Source organism: Pogoniulus pusillus, chromosome 1 (genome assembly GCF_015220805.1).
Source record: "Pogoniulus pusillus isolate bPogPus1 chromosome 1, bPogPus1.pri, whole genome shotgun sequence".
In the NCBI taxonomy this organism is placed as follows: Eukaryota; Metazoa; Chordata; class Aves; order Piciformes; family Lybiidae; genus Pogoniulus; species Pogoniulus pusillus.
Genome location: NC_087264.1, coordinates 3,488,484 through 3,516,044, shown reverse-complemented (window position 1 = coordinate 3,516,044; position 27,561 = coordinate 3,488,484). Strand labels below are relative to the sequence as shown.

At 48.2% G+C, this 27,561-nt stretch overlaps 1 protein-coding gene across 8 annotated transcripts in view; it reads right to left on the bottom strand.

Moving 5' to 3' along the window:
• KIAA0586 (KIAA0586 ortholog) overlaps window positions 1–27,561 on the bottom strand; it is a 122,113-nt gene that overhangs the window by 61,108 nt on the left and 33,444 nt on the right. For 7 of the 8 annotated variants that reach the window (XM_064151007.1, XM_064151178.1, XM_064151090.1 and 4 more), the window contains 7 exons: window positions 19,033–19,221; window positions 16,305–16,492; window positions 14,338–14,445; window positions 12,658–12,738; window positions 6,172–6,368; window positions 4,363–4,481; window positions 2,165–2,349 (listed from right to left, as the gene is read on the bottom strand). In XM_064151007.1, the coding sequence (XP_064007077.1) occupies window positions 2,165–2,349; window positions 4,363–4,481; window positions 6,172–6,368; window positions 12,658–12,738; window positions 14,338–14,445; window positions 16,305–16,492; window positions 19,033–19,221 (1,067 nt within the window). The remainder of the gene's footprint in view (window positions 1–2,164; window positions 2,350–4,362; window positions 4,482–6,171; window positions 6,369–12,657; window positions 12,739–14,337; window positions 14,446–16,304; window positions 16,493–19,032; window positions 19,222–27,561) is intronic. The other variant, XM_064151267.1, reaches the window with a different exon arrangement.

Below are 27,561 nucleotides of genomic sequence, written 5' to 3'. Positions count from 1 at the left end.
ACTTCATAGAATCAAGCAGGTTGGAAGAGACCTTCAACATCATCCAGTCCATCCTAGCACCCAGCCCTGGCAATCAATCAGACCATGGCACTAAGTGCCTCAGCAAGGCTTTGCCTGAACACCTCCAGGGATAGCAACTCCACCACCTCCCTGGGCAGCCCATTCCAATGCCAATCACTCTCTCTGACAACAACTTCCTAACAACATCCATCCTAGCCCTCCCCCAACACAGCTTGAGACTGTGTCCCCTTGTTCTCTTGCTGCTTGCCTGGCAGAAGAGCCCAACCCCACCTGGCTACAGCCTCCCTTCAGGGAGTTGCAGACAGCAATGAGGTCTGCCCTGAGCCTCCTCTTCTGCAGCCTGCACACCCCCAGCTCCCTCAGCCTCTCCTCACAGGGCTGTGCTCCAGGCCCCTCCCCAGCCTTGCTGCCCTTCTCTGGACATATTCCAGTATCTCAACATCTCTCTTGACTTGAGTGGCCCAGAACTGGACACAGTTTCATAAAGAAAACAAGATAAAGGAGCTAAAGGAAGGTTGCCAAGGTAGCTTCTGCAGAGCAAATCCTCAGCCTGATGATTTCTATTAAAATGTCTTCAGGGAAGTGGAAGATGTGAGCACATTTGGCAGTTCAGACACAGCTGCGTGACACTGTGAGCACAACAGAGCTTGGTGAGTGAGCAGCTAGATGGGAAACGTCCAGAAAGCATTAGATAGGAAACTTCAGAGTAAGGAGGGTCGATCAAGAGAGGCTGAGGGAGCTGGGGGTGTGCAGGATATCAGGGAATGACAGGACTGGGGGGAATGCAGCAAAGCTGGAGATGGGCAGGTTCAGGCCGGAGGTGAGGAGGAAGTTGTTCAGCCTGAGAGTGGTGAGACCCCCCAGTGGGTTGCCATTGGAGGTGGTTGAGGTCTTATGGCTGGAGGTGTTTAAGGCCAGGCTGGATGAGGCTGTGGCCAGCCTATTCTAGGGTAGGGTGGCCAGCCTGTTCTAGGGTAGGGTGTCCCTGCCCATGTCAGGTGGTTTGGAACTGGATGCTCCTTGTGGTCCCTTCCAACCCTGACTGATTCTATGATGCTAAGTCTTCCCTTCAGAAACTAGTTTTTGTGCACAGCTTTCTAAGTAAAATGAATAACCATAGCAAGCTGAATGCAGCACACAGGATTTTCACCCCCATTTTTGTTTTAAGTGAAGTAGGTTTCAACTTGTTGCTTGCTGGGATATAATAAGGAATAATTCAAAATGCAAAGCAGACACATTCACTTCATCAGTCTTTTTCCACTGTCTTTGTCTTGCACAGAGCTGAATCATCAAAGGAACCAGATGAGGTTCAACAAGGACAAGTGCAGAGTTCTGCACCTGGCAAGGAATAATAAACTGCAGCAGTACAGGCTGGGAGGTGACTGCTGGAGAGCAGCTCTGTGGAGAGGCATCTGGAAGTGCTGGTGTAGAACATCCATGGCACAGCAATGTGCCCTCGTGGCCAGGAAGGCCAATGGGATGCTGGGGGGCATTAAGCAGAGTGTGTCCAGCAGATCAAGGGAGGTTCTCCTTCCACTCTACTCTGCCCTGGTGAGACCTCATCTTGAACACTGCCTTCAGTTTTGGGCTCCCCAGTTGAAGAGGGACAGGGATCTGCTGGAGAGTGTCCAGCAGAGGGCTCTGAGGATGATGAGGGGACTGAAGGTCACAGCCTTATGAGGAGAGGCTGAGGGACCTGGGGCTGTTTAGTCTGGAGAAGAGAAGACTGGGAGGGGATTTAATAAATGTTTATAAGTATCTGAGGGCTGGGGGTCAGGAGTGGGGGGACAGGCTCTGCTCACTGCTCCCTGGGATAGGACAAGGAGCAATGGGTCTAAGCTGCAGCACAAGAGGTTCTGCCTCAACACAATGGGGAACTTCTTTCCTGTAAGGGTCACAGATCACTGGCACAGGCTGCCCAGAAAGGCTGTGGAGTCTCCTTCCCTGGAGACTTTCAAGGCCTGTCTGGATGTGCTCCTCTGTGATCTGTGTTACGATAGGATTGTCCTGCTCTGGCAGGGGCTGGACTGGATGCTCTCCTTCAGTCTCTCCAACCCCTAACATCCTGTGAGCCTGTGATCAAGCCACAAATAATCAAGCTGCAGAAAATAGGCAGGAAAGCTTTAGCACAATGGACACTTACCACAGTGATTGTTGTACTTGGAAGAACATTTGTAGCAGGAACTGCTGTCTCAGCCTGCCTGTTGCCCAGCATAGTGGCAATTGTTTCACTAAGAGCTTCATTTACCAAGTGACTTATCATGTCTGAGTCCACTGGCAAGCCAGCATTGATAAAGAGCTGAAATCCTCTACCACCTGCAAATTCAACTGAAAATGAAGAAACATAATGCACACATTCAAATCTCACTTATCAAAACACCTGTGCTGTACTGCAGCCACTCATTGTTTTCTCCATGAGCACTTAATCACTCCTTTGCAAGCCATGATTTTATTTTACAGATAAAGAAACAACAGTAGTGTGATGGTTTGGGTGCTACCTGTCCCCCCACACTTAAGAAAATCACCCAGACTAGACTCAGCCAAGCTGGAAATTAAGGAATGCAGCTTTATATTTACAGCTCAGCACAATATCCAAGCAGAGATTTACAATAACTACAGCTATAGACAGAAATAGACAAGGTAAAAAGTGATACAGACACACAGCAGCCCTCCCAGAAACCAGAGGTCCCAGGAGGGGCTCCCACCCACCCTTCCACCTCCCTTCCATCCCTCTACCTTACCCCAGACTTTGCCTTATGTTCAAGGTGAGTCTGGAGAATCGGCCAGGGGGGTTAGGAAGCACCAATTTAGGGAGAGAAGGGAGGCAGCCAGAAGCCAGAGAGCAACTCTTTTATCTATGTCTGTGCTCTTGTTTTTAGCCATCTCATAGCCATCTCTATGAGTGCAGCAGCCATCATCACCGTTTCCTTTTCATAGAATCAGCCAGGTTGGAAGAGACCTCCAAGCTCATCCAGTCCAACCTAGCACCAGCCCTGGCCAATCAACCAGACCATGGCACTAAGTGCCTCAGCCAAGCTTTGCTTCAACACCTCCAGGGATGGTGACTCCACCACCTCCCTGGGCAGCCCATTCCAATGCCAATCACTCTCTCTGACAACAACTTCCTAACAACATCCAGACTAGACCTCCCCTGACAACTCCAGACTCTGTCCCCTTGTTCTATTGCTGCTTGCCTGGCAGCAGAGCCCAACCCCACCTGGCTACAGCCTCCCTGCAGGTAGCTGTAGACAGCAATGAGCTCTGCCCTGAGCCTCCTCTTCTGCAGGCTGCACACCCCCAGCTCCCTCAGCCTCTCCTTGTAGGGTTTGTGTTCCAGGCCCCTCACCAGCTTTGTTGCCCTTCTCTGGACACCTTCCAGCACCTCAACATCTCTCTTGAATTGAGGAGCCCAGAACTGGACACAGTACTCAAGCTGTGGCCTGAGCAGTGCTGAGCACAGGGGCAGAAGAACCTCCCTTGTCCTGCTGCCCACACTGCTCCTGATGCAGGCCAGGATGCCACTGGCTCTTTTGGCCACCTGGGCACACTGCTGGCTCATTTTCAGCCTACTATCCACTAGTACTCCCAGCTCCCTTTCTGCCTGGCTGCTCTCCAGACACTCTGTCCCCAGCCTGTAGTGCTGCTTGGGGTTGTTGTGGCTGAAGTGCAGAACCCTGCACTTGGCCTTGTTAAATCTCATACCATTTTCACAGCCTATCATCTAATTCTTCTCACCAAAATATCCCAGCTAGGCTCAAACTAGCACAGACACAAAGCAATACTGTTATCTATGTTCTGTGTTCTTGTTTTTATCCATCTCAGCAAGCCTATGAGTGCAGCAGCCATCACTACTATTTCCTTTTCACAGCCTAGCATCTAATTCTCACCAAAATATCCCAGCTAGGCTCAAACTAGCACAAGTAGAGAGGTTATTCAGGACCATAATAAATGGCAGCAGCAAAGTGCTGTGACATCAGAGGAGAAATGGTTGTTTGCCACTCTCACATGTTTCTAAAGGAGTCATTTTTACATACCTATTAGTAAAGAAAAGGCAGACCTAAGAGGCTTAGCAAAGAGACAGATCTGATTGAGATGGTGGATAACAGAAGTTGATTTGTACAGTGGTGCATTTTATGTGCTCTCTTTCTTTCTTTAGGTGATTTATTTCAAAGGCCTTTAACACTTGCCCTGTGTCCATATAAATTCAAACATGTCTTGTTGTATTTTATAGTTTTCAGTATAATCCACTCTTAGGCTCAGGCAACAGCTACCTCCACAGCCTGTTAAAACCAGCCAAAAATTGAGATAGTCCATCTGCTGAGACAAGTAACTTCTACTTACCAATGTCAGAGGTGGCAGCCTCACTGTCTTCACTTTCTGAGGTGTTCACACTGGGGACTGTTTCTTTCTGAACTGGGCACATCCCACTGATAATTTTTGCCATTATTTCTTGTTCCACCCTAGCAGAATCATAGAAACATAGAATCAAGCAGGTTGGAAGAGAGCTCCAAGCTCATCCAGGCCAACCTAGCACCCAGCCCTAGAAAATTAACCAGACCATGGCACTAAGTGCCTCAGCCAGACTTGGCTTCAACACCTCCAGGCACAGTGACTCCACCACCTCCCTGGGCAGCCCATTCCAGTGCCAATCACTCTCTCTGACAACAACGTCCTCCTAACATCCAGCCTAGACTTCCCCCAGCACAACTTGAGACTGTGTCCCCTTGTTCTGTTGCTGCTTGCCTGGGAGAAGAGCCCAACCCCACCAGGCTACAGCCTCCCTTCAGGGAGCTGCAGACAGCAATGAGCTCTGCCCTAAGCCTCCTCTTCTGCAGGCTGCACACCCCCAGCTCCCTCAGCCTCTCCTCATAGGGTTTGTGTTCCAGGCCCCTCACCAGCTTTGTCACCCTTCTCTGGACACATTCCAGCACCTCAACATCTCTCTTGACTTGAGGAGCCCAGAACTGGACACAGTACTCAAGCTGTGGCCTGAGCAGTGCTGAGCACAGGGGCAGAAGAACCTCCCTTGTCCTGCTGCCCACACTGCTCCTGATGCAGGCCAGGATGCCATTGGCTCTCTTGAGCCAAAAATAAAACTCACTTAACTATTAGCAAACACCAAGACACCTAGAAGTATATGAAAGAGCATTCTTGACATCCTCTGATGTAGGGTAGGGTGTCCCTGCCCATGGCAGGGGGGTTGGAACTGGATGATTCTTACAGTTCCCTCCAACCCTGACTGATTCAGTGATTCTATGAATGCTACGAAGCTCAAAGGAGAAGGGATGGGAAAAGAAAGGGAAGGTGTTCTTACAGAGACATTTTCTCTTCCATATATAGAATCATAGAATGTCAGAGGCTGGAAGGGACCTCGAAAGATCATCTGGTCCAGCCCCCCTGCCAGAGGAGGACCACCTAGAGCAGATCACACTGGAATGCATCCAGATAGTTCTTGAATACCTCCAGAGAGAGAGACTCCACAACCTCCCTGGGCAGCCTGTTCCAGAGCTCTGTCACCCTCACAGTGAAAAAAATCTTCCTCAGGAACACATGGAACTTCCTATGCCTCAACTTCTACACACTGCCCCTTGTCCTGTCATTGGGCATCACTGAGCAGAGCCTGGCTCCAGCCTCTTGGCACTCACCCCTTACATATCTATATACAATAATCAGGTCACCATTTAGTCTTCTCCTGTCCAAGCTAACAGCCCTGTGAGGAGAGGCTGTAGCCAGGTGGGGCTGGTCTCCTCTACCAGGCAACCAGCAACAGAAGGAGACAGTGTCTCACGTTGTGTCAGGGGCGGTCTAGGCTGGATGTTAGGAGGAAGTTGTTGGCAGAGAGAGTGATTGGCATTGGAATGGGCTGCCCAGGGAGGTGGAGGAGTCACCATCCCTGGAGGTATCACAGTATCATCAGGGTTGGAAGAGACCTCACAGATCATCAAGTCCAACCCTTTACCACAGAGCTCAAGGCCAGACCATGGCACCAAGTGTTGAAGCAAAGCCTGGCTGAGGCACTTAGTGCCATGGTCTGGTTGCTTGGCCAGGGCTGGGTGCTAGGTTGGACTGGATGATCTTGGAGGTCTCTTCCAACCTGGTTGATTCTATGATTCCATGATTCTCTTGCCACTTTGTTACTTTGCAACTCACCAATTTATCAACTTGTTTTCTATAGTTTCTCTTCTCTGAATCAGCTCATCCAAAACATCAGAAGACTGCTGAGGAGTAGAAGCCACTGGAGGAAACAAAGGACCATTGTATTTTGGTGAGGCAACTTTAAACTGTCCATTGAGCTCCAGAAGAGGCTCACAGAACTCTGGAATTTCATCTCTCTCCTCTTCTTGATCCTAAAAAAGAAGTAGAAAATTAAGTTACAGTACATTTCTGGAAGGCAAAGTCATTGAGGGAACTGTCAAATATTTTTCATTGCTAGATGTGTCACAGCACACAAACCACATTCTCCCTTTTTTGCATGTTGAAATTCATTGATGCAATTCTAAGCTTGGCAAACCATAAATCCATAGAGGTATAAAGCTGTAGGAACTGCTATGGAAAACATGAGTTGGTTCATATTTCCTGCCTGTGTTGCACAGGGCAGGGAGCCAGAAGTTACTGCTAATACTTGAGAAATTAACTAGTGACATAAGTCAGGTTTATTTAATATAAACCCCAGAAGTGTTTCTCCTTTAAACAGAAATTCAGGAAACATTCCACAATAACTACTGGATTAGGGGGGTTGGGGTTGGTCTGGGGGTTGCTTCTTTGTCTGGGGAGATTTGGATCCTAGAATCATAGAATCAACCAGGTTGGAAGAGACATCCAAGAGCATCCAGTCCAACCCAGCACCCAGCCCTGGTCAACCAACTAGACCATGGCACTAAGGGCTCCAGCCAGGCTTTGCTTCAACACCTCCAGGGATGGTGACTCCACCACCTCCCTGGGCAGCCCATTCCAATGCCAATCACTCTCTCTGACAACAACTTCCTAACAACATCCAGCCTAGACCTCTGTGGGAAGCTTTCTCCTGCAGCGAGGTATGGAATGTAAACATCAGGCCCTGTGATGGGAAGTGTCCTTGGGTCTTACTGATTCCCAGGGGCCTAAGCTGGCAACCATGAGCAACCCACGCACAGCTGTCAGGGGGTGGAATCTGCCGGCCCCTGGGGCGGACGCAGCCCAAGGGGGCTGACCCTGGCCAGCCCCCCTGGGTGGTACTCACAGGTTGTTTACCACAGGTAACCTATCTCTGCCTTACACATAACTTGGGGCCAATCTGTACCGTCCACTTCTGCCAGCCCCAGGCTGGCTGGAAACACCTCCTCTGAAGCACTATATAAGACACTACACTACCCTAATAAAGTTGTACTGATGCACAGATGCCTGGAAGCTGCTGTCTCGAGTCGTCAGTACCCCGATCTCGCCTCTCGCCAGCCTCCGCACCCCGACAGACCTCCCCTGCCACAACTCCAGACTCTGTCCCCTTGTTCTGTTGCTGGTTGTCTGGCAGAAGAGCCCAACCCCACCTGGCTACAGCCTCCCTGCAGGCAGCTGCAGACAGCAATGAGCTCTGCCCTGAGCCTCCTCGCCTCCAGGCTGCACACCCCCAGCTCCCTCAGCCTCCCCTCACAGGGCTCTGCTCCAGGCCCCTCCCCAGCTTCATTGCCCTTCTCTGGACACCTTCCAGCACCTCAACATCTCCCTTCAATTGAGGGGCCCAGAACTGGACACAGCACTCAAGGTATGGCCTGAGCAGTGCTGAGTACAGGGGCAGAAGAACCTCCCTTGTCCTGCTGCCTACACTGCTCCTGAGCCAACCCAGGATGTCATTGGCTCTGCTGCCCACCTGGGCACTGCTGCCTCATCTTCAGCTACTCTCTACCAGCACCCCCAGGTCCCTTTCTTCCTGTTTGCTCTCCAGCCCCTCTATCCCCCACCTTCTGGTTTGTTTGGGTTTTTTTTGGGTGGGTTTTAGAGTTTTTGTTATGGTTTTGGTCTTATCATAGTGAGAGTTTGTTTGTTTTGGATTAGTTTGTTCTTTGTTTGTTTTGTTTTAATTAAAATTCTACATTCCCAAAAGTTAACAAGAATGTAGTCAGTCAAAAAAACTCTAATAAATCTGCCAGCACTGAAGACTACATATTAGTAGTTTACACACAGGCTACATGGATATTTACACTTCCTTTAACTTCAGCTGCCAAAAGTTATTAGACATTCCTGGATACACAACTTAAAAGATCCTCAAAGACACTTTGATTTTATCCTTAATGTGCTATTTCTTACAAGTTAAGTGAGTTACTTGGTGTGTGCTATAATTGACTGGTTTGAAAGATGCTACTCTCCTTTCCCACCCTGAGCACGTATTGGAGGGGCTGAGGGAGCTGGGGGTGTGCAACCTGCAGAAGAGGAGGCTCAGGGCAGACCCCATTGCTGTCTACAACTACCTAAAGGGAGGCTGTAGCCAGGTGGGGTTGGGCTCTGCTGCCAGGCAAGCAGCAAGAGAACAAGGGGACAGAGTCTCAAGTTGTGGCAGGGGAGGTCTAGGCTGGATATTAGGAGGGAGTTCCTGCCAGAGAGAGTGATTGGCATTGGAATGGGCTGCCCAGGGATGTGGTGTAGTCTCTGTGCCTGGAGGTGTTGAAGCCAAGCCTGGCTGAGGCACTTAGTGCCACGGTCTGGTTGATTGTCTAGGGCTGGGTGCTAGGTTGGACTGGATGATGTTGGAGGTCTCTTCCCACCTGCTTGATTCTATGATTCTAAGTTGTGCTGGGGGAGGTCTAGGCTGGATGTTAGGAGGAAGCTGTTGGCAAAGAGAGTGATTGGCATTGGAATGGGCTGCCCAGGTTGGTTCTGGAATTGCTGTCCCTGGAGGTGTTGAAGCCAAGCCTGGCTGAAGCATTTAGTGCCATGGTCTGGTTGATTGGACAGGGCTGGGTGCTCGGTTGGGCAGGATGAGCTTGGAGGTCTCTTTCAACCTGCTTGATTCTATGATTCTATGATCTCTCTGGATCTTTGAATAGCAGGAGTTCTTCAAATAAAAGACTTAACTTACAAAGCAGGCAAACCAAAATACATATATTTGAGGGACAAACAAAAAGATCTCCTAAACCATTCTAGGCACAGAAATAAACCAGTGCAGTTAAATTCAGAGTGGCACTGGATGCCTTGCAAGCTGCTAAGTAGTTCATTCTGTTAGGATATATGTATTCATGACCATAATTCATCCTGACAGCAAATGTAAAGATGTCTTTGTCCAGAGTTTCATTATGCATTTTCTCCTGCCTCCATTACTCCATAAATTTTCTTTGATGTTGCCTATTTAATATAATCTTTTTTTCTGAAAGTATGCAAAATATAAACATCTGGATTAAATAAACCAAGCACATCCAATAAATCTGACATATATTTAGCAGTTTGTGACAAACTTTTGCAGTTCTGCATCTCTAAATTATGTGTAAAAGTATTTCAGCTTTAATAGAGGCACAAATCCAAAAGGAATTACTTTCATTTTGGGGTGATACATTATCCCTGCTGAACAGTCAGCATTTAATGACACAGATTGAACTTGCACATAGATCAACTTGTAAACCAATTCTTAATAATCTACACTCAAATCTCAGCTTTACCTCCCTGGAGACTGTTGAAATATCTATCATGAGTCCCAATCAAAACATAGCATAAAGCAGAAAATCTTTCAGCTATGATTGGAATATTAATCACTGTACTTTATTATAAAGTATCAAGCCAAAACACCATGTCCCAATTTACTTTCAGATAATTAAAAAGCAACAAATTGAAACTATTTGGTGGTATAGATTAATTTTGTTCCATTACAAAACAATATAGAATCACAGAATCAAGCAGGTTGGAAGAGATCTCCAAGAGCATCCAGTCCAACCTAGCACCCAGCCCTAGACAATCAACCAGACCATGGCACTAAGTGCCTCAGCCAGGCTTTGCTTCAACACCTCCAGGGACAGTGACTCCACCACCTCCCTGGGCAGCCCATTCAAGTCACTCTCACTGCCAACAACTTCCTCCTAACATCCAGCCTAGACCTCCCCCCTAGCACAACTTGAGACTGTGTCCCCTTGTTCTGTTGCTGCTTGCCTGGCAGAAGAGCCCAACCCCACCTGGCTACAGTCTCCCTTCAGCTAGTTGTAGACAGAGCCACCATCCCTGGAGGTGTTCAAGCAAAGCCTGGATGAGACACTTAATGCTATGGTGTAGTTGATTGGACAGGGCTGGGTGCTAGGTTGGACTGGATGAGCTTGGAGGTCTCTTCCAACCTGGTTGATTCTATGATTCTATTGTATGATTCTAATTCTATGACTAGATGATCTTTAAAGGTCCCTTTCAACCCAAACTCTTCAATGATTCTATGATTCTACCCTAGACCTCCATCCTGAGCTGCAAAGTAGGGGAACAGAGTCAGCACAATGGTGCTGTTTGAATGTTGCTCCATGCAACCATCTATGCACAGGTACATCCATGTGCATCACTGATGTGTGGCTTTCTGTGAGCCCACTGGCAATACACAGAATCAGAGAATCAACCAGGTTGGAAGAGACCTCCAAGTTCATCCAGTCCAACCTAGCACCCAGCCCTAGCCAACCAACCAGACCATGGCACTAAGTGCCTCAGCCAACCTTCTTTTGAACACCTCCAGGGACAGTGACTCCACCACCTCCCTGGGCAGCCCATTCCAATGCCAATCACTCTCTCTGCCAGGAACTCCCTCCTAACATCCAGCCTAGACCTCCCCTGCCACAACTTGAGACTGTGTCCCCTTGTTCTCTTGCTGCTTGCCTGGCAGCAGAGCCCAACCCCACCTGGCTACAGCCTCCCTTCAGGGAGTTGCAGACAGCAATGAGCTCTGCCCTGAGCCTCCTCTTCTAGCAGGCTGCACACCCCCAGCTCCCTCAGTCTCTCCTCACAGAGCTGTGCTCCAGGCCCCTCACCAGCTTCATTGCCCTTCTCTGGACACCTTCAAGCACCTCAACATCTCTCTTGAATTGAGGGGCCCAGAACTGGACACATCCATGCTCAGCCTTCACCACTGTTTGCACCCAGTAGCAGGCAGCTGTGACAGTCTTGCCTCTGTTGAGCTACTACAGCTAACAGCTGGCACTTCACACAAATACCCTCTTCAGTTGTAACAGAATTAAGTTTTCATAACAAAAGGAGTGTGGGGGAAGACAACAATAAGTTATTTTCCCATATAGCATTTGATGCACATTCTTTCATGAATCTGAAGCCTCTTTTATAACAATAACTTTGCTTTCTTTTGATGTCTTAAATACCCCTGCCACTCCAGAGGTTGATTTTATGCTTTCACATTGTGTTTGCCTTGCACATTTCTTAGAACACTGTCTGCGTGGTCATAGGCCAAACATGTGTTTCACTTGGAACATGGTTTGGTGCTGTGGTTAAAAGAGAGCTCATTGCCAAAAAGAAAAGATAAAAGCAATCCAGGAGAAAAATGCAAAGAGAAAATATGAATAACTATGTAAAAAAAATAACATTGCAGCTCTTTTTGTTTTGTTAGTTCATAAACTGATGTCTTAAATAACTTTCCTATTTATTTTTATATAACAAAGCTGCTTTATTTTTGTAATAGAGCAAAGCTGCCCAAATACAGGACTGGGGGATTGGAGCAAAGCTGGAGATGGTCCAGACTGGAGGTGAGAAGGAAGTTGTTCAGCACAAGAGTGCTGAGAGGCTGGAATGGGTTGCCCAGGGATGTGGTTGAGGCTTCATGCCTAGAGGGAGCATGAGAGGCTTCGAGATCTTCCCAGGGTGATGGGAAAGAGGCAGATGATCTCTGACCTGATCCTAGTTGCTCTTGGCATGGATGTTTACAGCAATGCAGGCAGGATCTCTTGCAGATGTGCAGAGAGCACCATGGCAGTGGCACTTCTTGCCACAGTGTGAGGCATTTAGAATCAGAGAATCAACCAGGTGGGAAAAGACCTCCAAGATCATCCAGTCCAACCTAGCACCCAGCCCTACACAATCAACCAGACCATGGCACTAAGTGCCTCAGCCAGGCTTGGCTTCAACGCCTCCAGGCACAGAGACTCCACCACCTCCCTGGGCAGCCCATTCCAATGCCAATCACTCTCTCTGACAACAACTTCCTAACAACATCCAGCCTAGACCTCCCCTGCCACAACTTGAGACTCTGTGCCCTTGTTCTGTTGCTGCTTGCCTGGCAGCAGAGCCCAACCCCACCTGGCTACAGCCTCCCTTCAGGGAGCTGCAGACAGCAATGAGCTCTGCCCTGAGCCTCCTCTTCTGCAGGCTGCACACCCTCAGCTCCCTCAGCCTCTCCTCACAGGGCTGTGCTCCAGGCCCCTCACCAGCTTCATTGCCCTTCTCTGGACACCTTCCAGCACCTCAACATCTCTCTTGAATTGAGGAGCCCAGAACTGGACACAGCACTCAAGGTGTGGCCTGAGCAGTGCTGAATTATAGCATTGTTAGCAGTTCAGTATTGCTCATAATGTGTATTTTCATAGATGCTTGTAAAGCAAACCCATTTTCTACATTGTGTTTTCAGTTATGAGAGAACAGCATTAAAATAAAACCCAACATAAAAGTGTTTAAAAGCAAAGGAGACCTAAGCAATACAATTACCTGCATGACATCAGTAACATCAATGAAATTATTTCCTGGAAACTTTGTGTCTTCCTCCTCACTATGGAGATCTTCTGGAGGCTTATAAAGACAGATTGAAATTGTTAGGTATTTGGTATTAGGGGGAAAAAAAAAGTGTTGGCAGAAAAACTTCATGACAAAAATGCAATTAAATCACCACTCACTGTCAACAGCCTGAATCCAGCTAAACGCTTTAACCACCTTGCAAGTTATGAGTAATTTCTTTGCAAAGCATAAAGAGAGGTTATCAGACCTTTATCTTGTATGCTGACAACTAAAACGTGCTGTTTACCAAACCTAATGGAATAGCTCAGCATCAAAAGTTCCAGGGCAATACCTATAACTCTTAATAAATCCAATGCAGTACAAGGAAGTATCATAGAATCATAGAGGCTGGAAGAGATCTCCAAGATCATCCAGTCCAACCTAGCACCCAGCCCTATCCAGTCAACTACACCATGGCACTAAGTGCCTCAGCCAGGCTTTGCTTCAACACCTCCAGGCACAGAGACTCCACCACCTCCCTGGGCAGCCCATTCCAGGAGCAGTGTGGCCACAAGGATAAGGGAAGTTATTCTGCCCCTGTACTCAACACTGGTCAGGCCACAACTTGAGTACTGTGTCCAGTTCTGGGCTCCTCAAGTCAAGAGAGATGTTGAGGTGCTGGAAGGTGTCCAGAGAAGGGCAACAAAGCTGGTGAGGGGCCTGGAGCACAGCCTTGTGAGCAGCAGCTGAGGGAGCTGGAGGTGTGCAGCCTGCAGCAGAGGAGGCTCAGGGCAGACCTCATTGCTGTCTATAACTCCCTGAAGGGAGGCTGTAGCCAGGTGGGGTTGGGCTCTGCTGCCAGGCAAGCAGCAACAGAAGAAGAGGACACAGTCTGGAGCTGTGGCAGGGGAGGTCTAGGCTGGATGTTGTTAGGAAGTTGTTGTCAGAGAGAGTGATTGGCATTGGAATGGGCTGCCCAGGGAGGTGGTGGAGTCACTGTCCCTGGAGGTGTTGAAGCCAAGCCTGGCTGAGGCACTTAGTGCCATGGTCTGGTTGACTGGCCAGGGCTGGGTGCTAGGTTGGACTGGATGAGCTTGGAGGTCTCTTCCTCCTTGGTCCATTCTATGATTCTGTGATCATTCAGCATGCTTTGGTTAACCTTTTCTGTTACACAAACCCCCTCATTGCTGCTTAGATTAGACCAAAAGCATTTCTGAAGGGGAATGGAGTAGACCAGCCAGCTCCACACAATGAGCTACTAGTGAACAGGCCACTGAAGTACAGCCAAGGATGAATGAAGAACACCCTTAGTCTTCATGATAGAACATTGATACCAGTGTAAATAAGACAGATGTGGGCCAGTAAGGGATTATAGCTCTTAATAGGACTGAGAAATGCTGTTTTCCTTAGAGTTTTGCTATGGTGATTATTGTGCCTTGGAAGAACAGCATCTTGCCAAAAGTTTTCATTTTCTTAAGCAAATATCCCATAAATTCTTCAGAATGGTTACTCCATTTTTCCTGGAACTGTCAGATTTCTCTAAGTAAAACTATGAGGTAATGAGATAACTTTGTAGTAATTTAACATTCATAAACTTAACGCTCATAAATGAAACAATTTAATGCATTTTCCTTGTTAATAAACTAAATTCACATACATTTAGACAAGCAGTACCTGGATCACAGCCTTGACAGGAGCACATGCAGGTTCTGAGCCCGGAAGAATGTGGTTTACACTTCCACCATCACTTGAAACACTGTCAATATCTACACTGGGTAACACCTAGGACAGACAAAAAGCAGCAATCTGAAAATCTATGTGTATTAGTTTGGCTACCATCATTAAACAGTTCAGATTCTCTCTTCCACTTGCTGCAGAGCCACTAAACTTCAGAGAGCTCCTTTTTTCTTACCTGTATAGAATCACAGAATCAAGTAGGCTGGAAGAGAGCTCCAAGAGCATCCAGGCCAACCTAGCACCCAGCCCTGCCCAATCAACCAGACCATGGCACTAAGTGCCTCATCCAGGCTTTGCTTCAACACCTCCAGCAACAGAGACTCCACCACCTCCCTGGGCAGCCCATTCCAATGCCAATCACTCTCTCTGCCAACAACTTCCTCCTAACATCCAGCCTAGACCTCCCCCAACACAACTTGAGACTGTGTCTCCTGGTTCTGTTGCTGCTTACCTGGCAGAAGAACCCAACCCCACCTGGCTACAACCTCCCTTCAGGCAGCTGTAGACAGCAATGAGCTCTGCCCTGAGCCTCCTCTGCTCCAGGCTACACACTCCCAGCTCCCTCAGCCTCTCCTCACAGGGCTCTGCTCCAGGCCCCTCACCAGCTTTGTTGCCCTTCTCTGGACACCTTCCAGCACCTCAACATCTCTCTTGAATTGAGGAGCCCAGAACTGGACACAGTACTTCCTTGACAACAAAAGCAGACAACCCCCTATGTAAAGATTGCAGTGGTTGGCTAAGCAGGAGTGAAATCCTTGGGTTGACTATCATTTTGAAACAGGAATCATAGAACAGAATCATAGAATCAGTCAGGGTTGGGAGGGACCACAAGGAGCAGACAGTTCCAAACCCACTGCCATGCCCAGGGACACCCTACCCTAGAGCAGGCTGCACACAGCCTCATCCAGCCTGGCCTTAAACACCTCCAGCCATGGGGCCTCAACCACCTCCCCGGGTAACCCATTCCAGCCTCTCACCACTCTCATGCTCAACAACTTCCTCCTCACCTCCACTCTGAACCTGAAATCTCAAAGGCCAGTGCAGTCATCCAAGAATACTGACATTTATATTAACACTGCTTTTATTCCAGGTTTGTTCTACCTCAACAATTCCATTCAAAGGAAAAAAACAAAGAAAATCAAAATATGACACAGAGCTATCATAGAATCAACCAGGTTGGAGGAGACCTCCAAGATCATCCAAGTCCAACCCAGCACCCAGCCCTGTCCAGTCAACTAGACCATGGCACCACACTTCTTTTTTTCTCTATGTATCAAAGGAAAACAGCTACTCCAGTAACTCCTACCTTCTAAATTTACAGTTTATTTCAGTGCTTACATCATGCTTTGCTGTGCAATATATTGATTTTATTTGTTTGGGTTTTTTTTTAACTGTGACATTTCATATGCACAACTCATCCTCTGAACTTCAAAATGAGCACTCCCATTATTCAACCTATGTATAGAGTTAGATATTTCTTTAAGCCTCTTTCATATTGCAGGAAATGTACATAACTTGCTATATATACAGTCTAAGACTCAGAGCAATTAGAATCATAGAATCAACCAGGTTGGAAGAGACCTCCAAGATCATCCAGGCCAACCTATCACTCAGCCCTATCCAATCAACTAGACCATGGCACTAAGTGCCTCATCCAGTCTTTTCTTGAAGACCCCCAGGGACGGTGCCTGTGGAAGGAAATGTTTTCTACACTGGTCACATAAGAAAGGTAATTGTTCAAATATGACTAAAATACTAGCACAAAATGAGAGTTTCTTCACCTTTCCATTCTATGTTTCCACTGAAAACCATTTGCTGATGTCAAGGGAAGCCACTGATGGATAAGATTGTCTTTAGGCATCACTTACCACAACAAACAAAGAATCACTGTGCTTGATGTTTACCTGCACAGATAGTTGAGGTGGATCCTTCTTCTCTGATCTCATCTCTATTACAGCTATGTTTGGCTTCTTCACCTCAAGCACTGGTTTTGGTGGCACTTGAGGAAGGGAGGTTGTAACTGTTACAGGGTGTGGTTTACCAATAACTACTCCAGCAGGAAGCAGGGAGGTGTCACTAATTTGGGTTTGACCTAAGGACAGTTTAAAAAGAATTAAAGATATGGATGCATATAAATAGATAAATCTCCAAAGGCAGCAAATGAATAAGTTAATTAAATTCTAATTCTGAGTCATCTATGTTTCACATAGAATCAACCAATACTCTTTAAGATCATTGAGTCCAGCCATTATCCAACTCTGGTGGTAAACCATGTCCCTCAGCACCTCATGTCTGTGTCTTTCAATCACCTCTCTGAGGAGCCTATTCCAGTGTCTGAGAACACTTCTGATGAAGAAATTTCTTCTAATAAGGAATTATAGAATCAACCAGGTTGGAAGAGACCTCCAAGAGCATCCAGTCCAACCTAACACCCAGCCTTAGCCAGTCAACTAGGCTACAGCACTAAGTGCCTCAGCCAGGCTTTTCTTGTACACCTCCAGGGATGGCAACTCCACCACCTCCCTGGGCAGCTCATTCCAATGCCAATTACTCTCTCTAGCAACAACTTCCTAACAACATCCAGCCTAGACCTCCCCTGCCACCGCTCCAGACTGCGTCCCCTTGTTCCATTGCTGCTTGCCTGGCAGCAGAGACCAACCCCACTTGGCTACAGCCTCCCTTTAGCTAGTTGTAGACAGCAATGAGGTCTGCCCTGAGCCTCATCTCCTCCAGCCTGCACACCCCCAGCTCCCTCAGCCTCCCCTCACAGGGCTCTGCTCCAGGCCCCTCACCAGCTTCCTTGCCCTTCTCTGGACACCTTCCAGCACCTCAACATCTCTCTTGAATTGAGAAGCCCAGAACTGGACACAGCACTCAAGGTATGGCCTGAACAGTGCTGAGTACAGGGGCAGAATAACCTCCCTTGTCCTGCTAGCCACACTGCTCCTGAGCCAGGCCATGAGACAGAGATCTTGTGCAGAACTACAGGACAATTAATAAGTCCCCTGTGAATAGGTTCAGTGCTTCACCAGCGAATTTTAAGGCTCTCCCAGCAGAAACTGTGAACTCAAGACTGCCATTGGTGGCTCACTTTCTTGACTACCATGACACCTAGTGCTGAAACCCAGAACAGCTACGTTGTCTTTGCTGTTCAGAAGTTACTACTGTGCTTTCCCTACCACACATTTTCTTAATCATATTCAAAATGCCATCACACTTAGTATATCATCTCACACATTTTTGTTGGAGACCCTCCTTTTTATTAATAACTGCCTTCTTTAAATGCCAATATAATACTAATCCTTCCCAAAACAAGGCCTATACAAAGGTTGTGTTGAAGCTCCATGAATACAGAAGCCATGATAATAACTTCAGTGTGTTTGGCACAGCCTTCCTGAAACTGTTTGGCTTAAATCATCGCAAATATTGAACCCAGGGGCCATGATTCAGGTCCTGCTTATAGGAGTAGAATCATAGAATCAACCAGGTTGGAAAAGACCTCCAAGATCATCCAGTCCAACCTAGCACCCAGCCCTAACCAATCAACTAGACCATGGCACTAAGTGCCTCAGCCAGGCTTTGCTTGAAGACCCCCAGGGACGGTGCCTCCACCACCTCCCTGGGCAGCCCATTCCAATGCCAATCACTCTCTCTGGGAAGAACTTCTTCCTAATATCCAGCCTAGACCTACCCTGGCACAACTTGAAACTGTGTCCCCTTGTTCTATTGCTGGTTGCCTGGGAGAAGAGGCCACCCCCCACCTGGCTACAATGCCCCTTCAGGTAGTTGTAGACAGTAATAAGATCACCCCTGAGCCTCCTCTTCTCCAGGCTAAACAGGCCCAGCTCCCTCAACCTCTCCTCATAGGATTTGTGTTCCAGGCCCCTCACCAGCTTTGTTGCCCTTCTCTGGACATGTTCCAGCACCTCAACATCTCCCTTGAATTGAGGGGCCCAGAACTGGACACAGTACTCAAGGTGTGGCCTGAGCAGTGCTGAGTACAGGGGCACAAGAACCTCCCTGCTGCCCACACTGCTCCTGAGCCAGGCCAGGATGCCATTGGCTCTCTTGGCCACCTGGGCACACTGCTGCCTCAGCTTCAGCCTACTCTCTATCAGTACCCCCAGGTCCCTTTCCTCCTGGCTGCTCTCAGCCACTCTGTCCCCAGCCTGTAGTGCTGCTTGGGGTTGTTGTGGCCAAAGTGCAGAACCCTGCACTTGGCCTTGTTCAGTCTCATCCCATTGGCCTCTGCCCAGCCATCCAGCCTGGCCAGGTCCCTCTGCAGGGCTCTCCTACCTTCCAACAGCTCCACACCTGCTCCTAGCTTGGTGTCATCTGCAAACTTACTGATGCTGGACTCAATCCCCTCGTATCAAGACTTAAAGCCATGAAAAGAAGCCTAGAAATGTAAAGTGCACCAAAGGTAGAGCTAAGCAATCAAGTGCTCTCTCAAGGTGTTGTGAGCCATGCAGCACAAAGAAGGAGGAGAATCAGAACATTATGCTTTTCCCCTACAAGGAGGGCAGCTGAAATCTCATGGCAGATCACTGACTTAAGAAGATGGAAGCTCTATTTCCATGAAGTGGCAGCAATTAACCTTTACAAATCCTTCTGCAGGTTATGTCCTCCTACCTAATGGAATAGCCATAGGAATTAGGTGACCTTCAAGTGGACCACACTCAGCAGGCACATCTTGACTTGGACTAAAAAGATACTTATTTTCTCGGGCAAGAGGGTATAAAGGAAGCTGCTTCCTGGGGCTGGTTACCACCTTCTGTGTGTGAGAACAGGTCTGTGTCCTTGCTGACTTTACCTTTGTACCTGGAACAACAGGAGACAGACAGACTGTGTGTCACAAACACATGTGCAAACCCAGTAACACAACACATTCAACTCATGTAAGCCCTCACAGAATCACAGAATTAACCAGCTTGGAAAAGACCTTGGAGATCATCAAGACCAACCTAACACATTCTAATTAACTAAACCATAGCACCAAATGCCTCATCCAGTTTCCCTTTAGACTCATAGAATCAACCAGGTGGGAAGAGACCTCCAAGCTCATCCAGGCCAACCTAGCACCCACCCCTAGCCAGTCAACCAGACCATGGCACTAAGTGCCCCAGCCAGGCTTGGCTTCAACACCTCCAGGCACAGAGACTCCACCACCTCCCTGGGCAGCCCATTCCAATGCCAATCACTCTCTCTGACAACAACTTCCTCCTGACATCCAAACTAGACCTCCCCCAACACAACTTGAGACTGTGTCCCCTTGTTCTATTGCTGGTTGCCTGGGAGAAGAGGCCACCCCCTACCTGGCTACAGCCTCCCTTCAGGTAGTTGTAGACAGCAATGAGGTCACCCCTGAGCCTCCTCTGCTGCAGGCTGCACACCCCCAGCTCCCTCAGCCTCTCCTCATAGGGTTTGTGTTCCAGGCCTTTCACCAGCTTTGTTGCCCTTAAAGACATCCAGGGATGGTGACTCCACCACCTCTCTGGGCAACCCATTCCAATGGCCAATTCTTTCACAAACATCAGTTTAACAGTTTAGGTTGGCTGCTTTTAAGACAAGTAGCACCTCATAAGCACATTCCAACAGTCTTGTTGTAGAGCACCCATAGTCTGGAAACAACTTCAGCCCTTCTCTGGATGCAAAGCTATTGATACAACTATAAACATTTTGCTGAGGGATGGAAGGAATGAAGGAAAGAGGATCATAGAATCAAGCAGGTTGGAAGAGACCTCCAAGCTCATCCAGTCCAACCTAGCACCCAGCCCTATCCAGTCATCTAGACCATGGCAGAACCTGAAGTGGCAAACTAGCTGTCTCAGTATTGACAGCAATTGAAGGACCTGAAATTACAACTTTTGACCATCTGAATCTAGCAAATAAAGGTAGAGAAGTGTGAAGAAAAGGAGACAAGAATGGCAGCAGGCTGGAATGAAAAGTGATTCATCAGCTAAGAGGAAACCTATGATTTAGGTTTGAAATAGAGGATTAGAGGAGAGTGCATGAAAAACAGGCTATAGAATACAGCCAAAATTTCATCTGTTGTTCATCTGATTAACTGCCTGCATTTTATAAGCACAGAGTTTGTCTCCAGACACAAGACTGACAGGTACTCAAGGGAACAGCCATAACAGACACATTCCCAGCTTAACAACTCACTGCTACTGGAAAATAAAGCTATAACCCAATATTCATAGGCCTTGACTTGCAACACTGAGGAAGCACTAATTTTGTTGGACCAGTTTCAAAAACACATTGTTCTGTTCTGAAAATGCATTTATTCTGTTACCCCAGAAGCAATTTGTATGGAACAATGCCTAAGGATATAGAGTAGGGGAGAACATTCATGGTGCATTTCTCACTGTGCAAGGTCTTACTCAAACTGAGTTCTTTGCAAACAATGAATATTATTAAGGAGATTATTAGCAATCTAAAGGGATAAAAACTGCCTGGAATGTCCCCAATAAAGGAGTCAGCAATTGTGAATCAAATGCAAATGCTTCTACTGCTATTTCACAGGTGATAGGTAAATAAACTTGGAAAGAATCACATTGGTAACCAACTCCAGAGAATCACAGAATCAACCAGGTGGGAAGAGACCTCCAACATCATCCAGTCCAACCTAGCACCCAGCCCTGCCCAATCAACCAGACCATGGCACTAAGTGCCCCAGCCAGGCTTTGCTTCAACACCTCCAGGCATGGCCACTCCAGCACCTCCCCGGGCAGCCCATTCCAATGCCAATCACTCTCTCTGACAACAACTTCCTAACAACATCCAGACTAGACCTCCCCTGCCACAACTCCAGACTTTGTCCCCTTTTTCTGTTGCTGCTTGCCTGGCAGCAGAGACCAACCCCACCTGGCTACAGCCTCCCTTCAGGTAGTTGTAGACAGCAATGAGCTCTGCCCTGAGCCTCCTCTTCTGCAGGCTGCACACCCCCAGCTCCCTCAGCCTCTCCTCACAGGGCTCTGCTCCAGGCCCCTCACCAGCTTCCTTGCCCTTCTCTGGACACCTTCCAGTATCTCAATTTCTCTCTTGAAATGAGGAGCCCAGAACTGGACACAGCACTCAAGGTGTGGCCTGAGTAGTGTGGAGTACAGGGGCAGAATAACCTCCCTTATCCTGCTGGCCACATGTTCCTGATACAGGATAACTTCACTACAGCTGAAAAATATTACCTTATTCCTCCTGTATTAATGGCCTGTTAGCACACAGTGACAAGCACTTTTTGTGGTTGTTCACATTTAACATCTTCCTAATTAGTTAAAGAATAAATGTCAGTGATTATACAATTTAGAGATAATAATGACTGATAATGTGACTTTCAACAAATGCAGACAAGCAAGGAAGGCAATTTATTCAAGAGGTGGCATTTTTGTACACACAAACTATGGGGTTTAAGTCTAGAAACAAGGAGGACAAGTCCTAACTCTCCAGTGAGAAAATATAAGTCATAGAATCATAGAAGCAACCAGGTTGGAAGAGACCTCCAAGATCATCCAAGCCAACCTAGCACCCAGCCCTGGCCAATCAACCAGACCATGGCACTAAGTGTCACAGTATCACAGTATCACCAAGGTTGGAAGAGACCTCACAGATCATCAAGTCCAACCCTTTACCACAGAGCTCAAGGCCAGACCATGGCACCAAGTGCCACGTCCAATCCTGCCTTGAACAGCTCCAGGGACGGCGACTCCACCACCTCCCCGGGCAGCCCATTCCAGTGCCCAATGACTCTCTCAGTGAAGAACTTTCTCCTCACCTCCAGCCTAAATCTCCCCTGGTGCAGCCTGAGGCTGTGTCCTCTTGTTCTGGTGCTGGCCACCTGAGAGAAGAGAGCAACCTCCTCCTGGCCACAACCTCCCCTCAGGTAGTTGTAGACAGCAATAAGGTCTCCCCTGAGCCTCCTCTTCTCCAGGCTAACCAATCCCAGCTCCCTCAGCCTCTCCTCGTAGGGCTGTGCTCAAGGCCTCTCCCCAGCCTCCTCGCCCTTCTCTGGACACGCTCAAGCATCTCAATGTCCCTCCTAAACTGGGGGGCCCAGAACTGAACACAGTACTCAAGATGTGGTCTAACCAGTGCAGAGTACAGGGGCAGAATGACCTCCCTGCTCCTGCTGACCACACCATTCCTGATGCAGGCCAGGATGCCACTGGCTCTCTTGGCCACCTGGGCACACTGCTGGCTCATGTTCAGGTGGGTATCAATCAGCACCCCCAGATCCCTCTCTGTCTGGCTGCTCTCCAGCCACTCCGACCCCAGCCTGTATCTCTGCATGGGGTTGTTGTGGCCAAAGTGCAGCACCCTGCACTTGGAGCTATTGAACCTCATCCCATTGGACTCTGCCCATCTGTCCAGGCGGTCAAGGTCCTGCTGCAGAGCCCTTCTGCCCTCCAACTCAATCACATCTGCCCCCAGCTTAGTGTCATCTGCAAACTAGCTGATGACTGACTCCATGCCCTCATCCAGATCATCTATGAAGATGTTAAAGAGGATGGGGCCCAGCACTGATCCTTGAGGGACACCACTAGTGACAGCTGCCAGCTGGATGTGGCACTATTCACTGCCACTCTCTGGGCTCAGCCCATCCAGGCTTTGCTTGAACACCTCCAGGAACAGCAACTCCACCACCTCCCTGGACAGCCCATTCCAATTGCAAATCATTCTCTCAAAAGGGCAGAAAGAAGAATCTCTGGGAAAGGTTTTAAGGCCATGCTGGACAAGCAATGCAATGAGAAATCACAATACAATGCTGTGGTCAGTGGGATGTCTGGGCAGGATGTCAGTCAGAAAACTCCCATACATGATAATGCTGCACTCAGTACTAATTCTCTGTCTCTGTAAATATTAAAACAGATTGGACATTAAAAGCCCATTTTGATTGTTAAGGAAAATCATCTGGAAACTGAAGTAGCAGTAAAGTGAAGCCAAAAACTCACTATAAATTTGAAGTGTCCCATTTTCTTCTGAACCATAAGATGTGTAGACATGGGGAGAAGTCATTAAGGGCAGGATTTCTGGTGTCTTTCATTGATGAGCATGTGCCCTTCTGCAGAGCATAGGTTAGCCAGAGGAACTTGTTCAAAGACAGATTAGTTGACTCAGTAACATAAATAGATACAGTTCAGTGGCTTGTGATTTAGAAGAGGTCACACCACACGATCTAACAGTCCCCCTGGCCTTGAACTCTTGAGCAAAAGCAGAAACTGGCAAACCTATCTGTAATGCTGCCAAGTTGTAAAAACAAGGTTCTCACAGTAAGAATGATTAAGTACTGGATACACACAGCACCTCATTTTAGTTGCTTTCAACTTTTCATTTCCCTCTGAGAAGTTTATTTGCACTAGGCAAAAAACTAGACATTTAATTAAACTCAGCTTCACAAAAACCCTGGTTTATATATATTTATCAGCTCAAATGATGCAAGGAAACAACTTTTTTTGGGTTAAGAAATGCCTTCTTACTCAGAGAAGTGTTAGTTGGAGGCTTTTTTTCCTCCCTAACTTCCCATAAGAAACCAAGCATTAGTCACTAGAGTTTATTTGCAAAGAAAATGGCTTGAGTTATAAAATGACTGAAAAGAGATTCTCCAGATGGCCATTTCAGCCTTAAATAAACATCTTTATTCTAACACTAATTTAAAACAAGCTCAGTAGGCTGCTTTAACAAAATAAGAGTCATTTAATAAGTCTGGGGTTACCAGCCAATCAAAGCCAAGGCCAGGGACTTGCAAGCATTTTTAAGCCTTTATCACCTGGTTACATCAGTGGTGGGAAAGGAATCACAAGGTCACAGGATGATAGGGGTTGGAAGAATCATAGAATCAACCAGGTTGGAAGAGACCTCCAAGATCATCCAGTCCAACCTAGCACCCAGCCCTATCCAGTCAACCAGACCATGGCACTAAGTGCCTCAGCCAGGCTTTTCTCGAAGACCCCCAGGGACGGTGCCTCCACCACCTCCCTGGGCAGCCCATTCCAATGCCAATCACTCTCTCTGTGAAGAATTTCTTCCTAATACCCAGCCTATACCTACCCTGGCACAACTTCACACTGTGTCCCCTTGTTCTATTGCTGGTTGCCTGGGAGAAGAGGCCACCCCCCACCTGGCTACAATGCCCCTTCAGGTAGTTGTAGACAGTAATAAGATCACCCCTAAGCCTCCTCTTCTCCAGGCTAAACAGGCCCAGCTCCCTCAGCCTCTCCTCATAGGATTTGTGCTCCAAGCCCCTCACCAGCTTTGTTGCCCTTCTCTGGACATGTTCCAGCACCTCAACATCCTTCTTGAATTGAGGGGCCCAGAACTGGACACAGCACTCAAGGTGTGGCCTGACCAGTGCTGAGTACAGGGGAAGAATAACCTCCCTTGTCCTGCTGCCCACACTGCTCCTGAGCCAGCCCAGGATGCCATTGGCTCTCTTGGCCACCTGGGCACACTGCTGCCTCATCTTCAGCCTACTATCTACCAGTACCCCAGGTCCCTTTCCTCCTGGCTGCTCTCCAGCCACTCAGTCCCCAGCCTGTAGTGCTGCTTGGAGTTGTTGTGGCCAAAGTGCAGAACCCTGCACTTGGCCTTGTTAAATCTCATCCCATTGGCCTCTGCCCACCCATCCAGCCTGGCCAGGTCCCTCTGCAAGGCTCTCCTACCTTCCAACAGCTCCACACCTGCTCCTAGCTTGGTGTCATCTGCAAACTTACTGATGCAGGACTCAATCCCCTCATCCAGGTCATCAATAAAGATATTGAACAGGACTGTGCCCAGCACTGATCCTTGGTGCACACCACTAGTGCCAGCTGCCAACTGGATGTGGCACCATTCACCACCACTCTCTGAGCTCTGCCATCCAGCCAGTTCTTGATCCAGCACAGAGTGAATCTGTCCAAACCATGAGCTGCCAGCTTGGCTAGGAGCTTCTTGCGGCAGGGACTCAAGGAGATCATCGAGCTCAACCCCACTGACAAAGCAAGATAATCCTATCTAACACAGATCACAGAGGAACACATCCAGACAGGCCTTGAAAAGCTCCACAGAAGGAGACTCCACAACCTCTCTGGGCAGCCTGTGCCAGTGCTCTGGGACCCTTACAGGAAAGAAGTTCCCCCTTGTGTTGAGGCAGAACCTTTGCATGCAGACCTGTGAAGGAAAGAACTAAACCATGCTTAATCCAAGCAAGATTTCTCTCTTTTCCAAAGAACTTGGTGATTTAAAGTGCTAACTCAACTATATTTCATAGAATCAGTCAGGGTTGGAAGGGAGCACAAGGATCAGCCAGTTCCAACCCCCCTGCCATGCCCAGGGACACCCTACCCTAGAGCAGGCTGCACACAGCCTCAGCCAGCCTGGCCTCAAACACCTCCAGCCATGGGGCCTCAACCACCTCCCTGGGAAACCCAGTCCAGCCTCTCACCACTCTCATGCTCAGCAATTTCCTCCTCACCTCCACTCTCAATCTCCCCACCTCCAGCTTTGCTCCATTCCCCCCAGTCCTGTCATTCCCTGACAGCCTAAAAAGTCCCTCCCCAGCTTTTTTTGGAGGGCCCCTTCAGATACTGAGAGGCCACAAGAAGGTCACCTGGGAGCCTCCTCTTCTCCAGATTCAACAGCCCCAACTCTTTCAGTCTGTGCTCACAGCAGAGCTGCTGCAGCCCTCTGAGCATCCTCCTGGCCCTGCTCTGGACACACTCCAGCATCTCCACAGCCCTCTTGTAATGGAGGATACAGAACTGGATGCAGCACTCCAGGTGGGGTCTCAGCAGAGTGGAGTAGAGGGGAGAATCACCTCCCTGGCCCTTCTGGCCACACTTCTCCTGCTGCATCCCAGCCTCTGCTTGGTTTTCTGGGCTGCAAGTGCAGACTGCTGGCTCATTTCCTTTTATTTACACTCTTATTCTGTAGAGGACTGTAGATCTCTTTCTAATTTCATTATTTAAGCTTTCCTGCCCTAACACTGTCTTTCATAATAGCAGCCCTCAAAACACTTAACTGAAGGCCAAAGTATTGCTCTTCTGTTTTCTTGGCAAGATGTAAGACAGCAGGAACATTAAGCAGCCTGGCCAACTGCCTTATAAGAAGAGTCAAAGAGAAGTAGTGCCAGTATCAAACAAAGGCTGACCTCACTCTGGAGCCATTAAAACCAGAAAACTTGGAAACAGGACTCACATTAATAGGGCTGCTAGCAACTGACAAGCTAAAACACCAAACATCCCCATTCTCCTTCTCTTTCTTCCCTAAAGAAGAATACAGGGAGGTGTCTTACTCTATTTACTGTCAAGATGAAGACAAAGCCACAACTTCCTCTACCTGCAATCTGATGTGAAATAGAGGAAACAAATTTGATGGTGGTTTTATTACAGCAAACACACATCATTGTACTGTTCTAGTATGTCTCCACGACTTGGAAGAGAATCACTTTGGGTAAAGGCTATCCAGAGTTCACTCTGTTTTCAATCAAAGAGCTTTTAAACTGTTAGTTGTCACACACAGGAGTTCAGGGACAAAGCAGCATGGATCTAGCATACAGTTTTCTTATTCATTTTTATCTGCCTCCAACACCAAACAAGGTACAACACAGAAGCAGTGTATTACAGCTGCATGCAACCTGTACCTTGGCATTTCACTGGCACTACTGAATGAAACCTCTTTCTGGTAGAAAATCTGCAGCAGTAAAAGATCATATGACCTACTCCTCCTAATTGGTTGGGCCAAGCAGAGAAGTGTGGCCAGTAGGGCCAAGGAGGCGATTCTCCCCCTCTACTGTGCTCTGCTGAGACCCCACCTGGAGTACTGCATCCAGTTCTGGAGCCCCTATGACAAGAGGAATGTGGAGATGCTGGAGTGTGTCCAGAGCAGGGCCAGGAGGATGCTCAGAGGACTACAGCAGCTCTGCTGTGAGCACAGACTGAGAGAGTTGGGGCTATGCAGGCTGGAGCAAAGGAGGCTCCCAGGGGACCTTCTTGTGGCCTTCCAGGATCTCAAGGGGGCCTCCAAAAAAGCTGGGGAGGGACGTTTTAGGCTGTCAGGGAGTGCCAGGACTGGGGGGAATGGAGCAAAGCTGGAGGTGGGGAGATTCAGATTGGAGGTGAGGAGGAAGTTGTTGAGCATGAGAGTGGTGAGAGGCTGGAATGGGTTGCCCAAGGAGGTGGTTGAGGC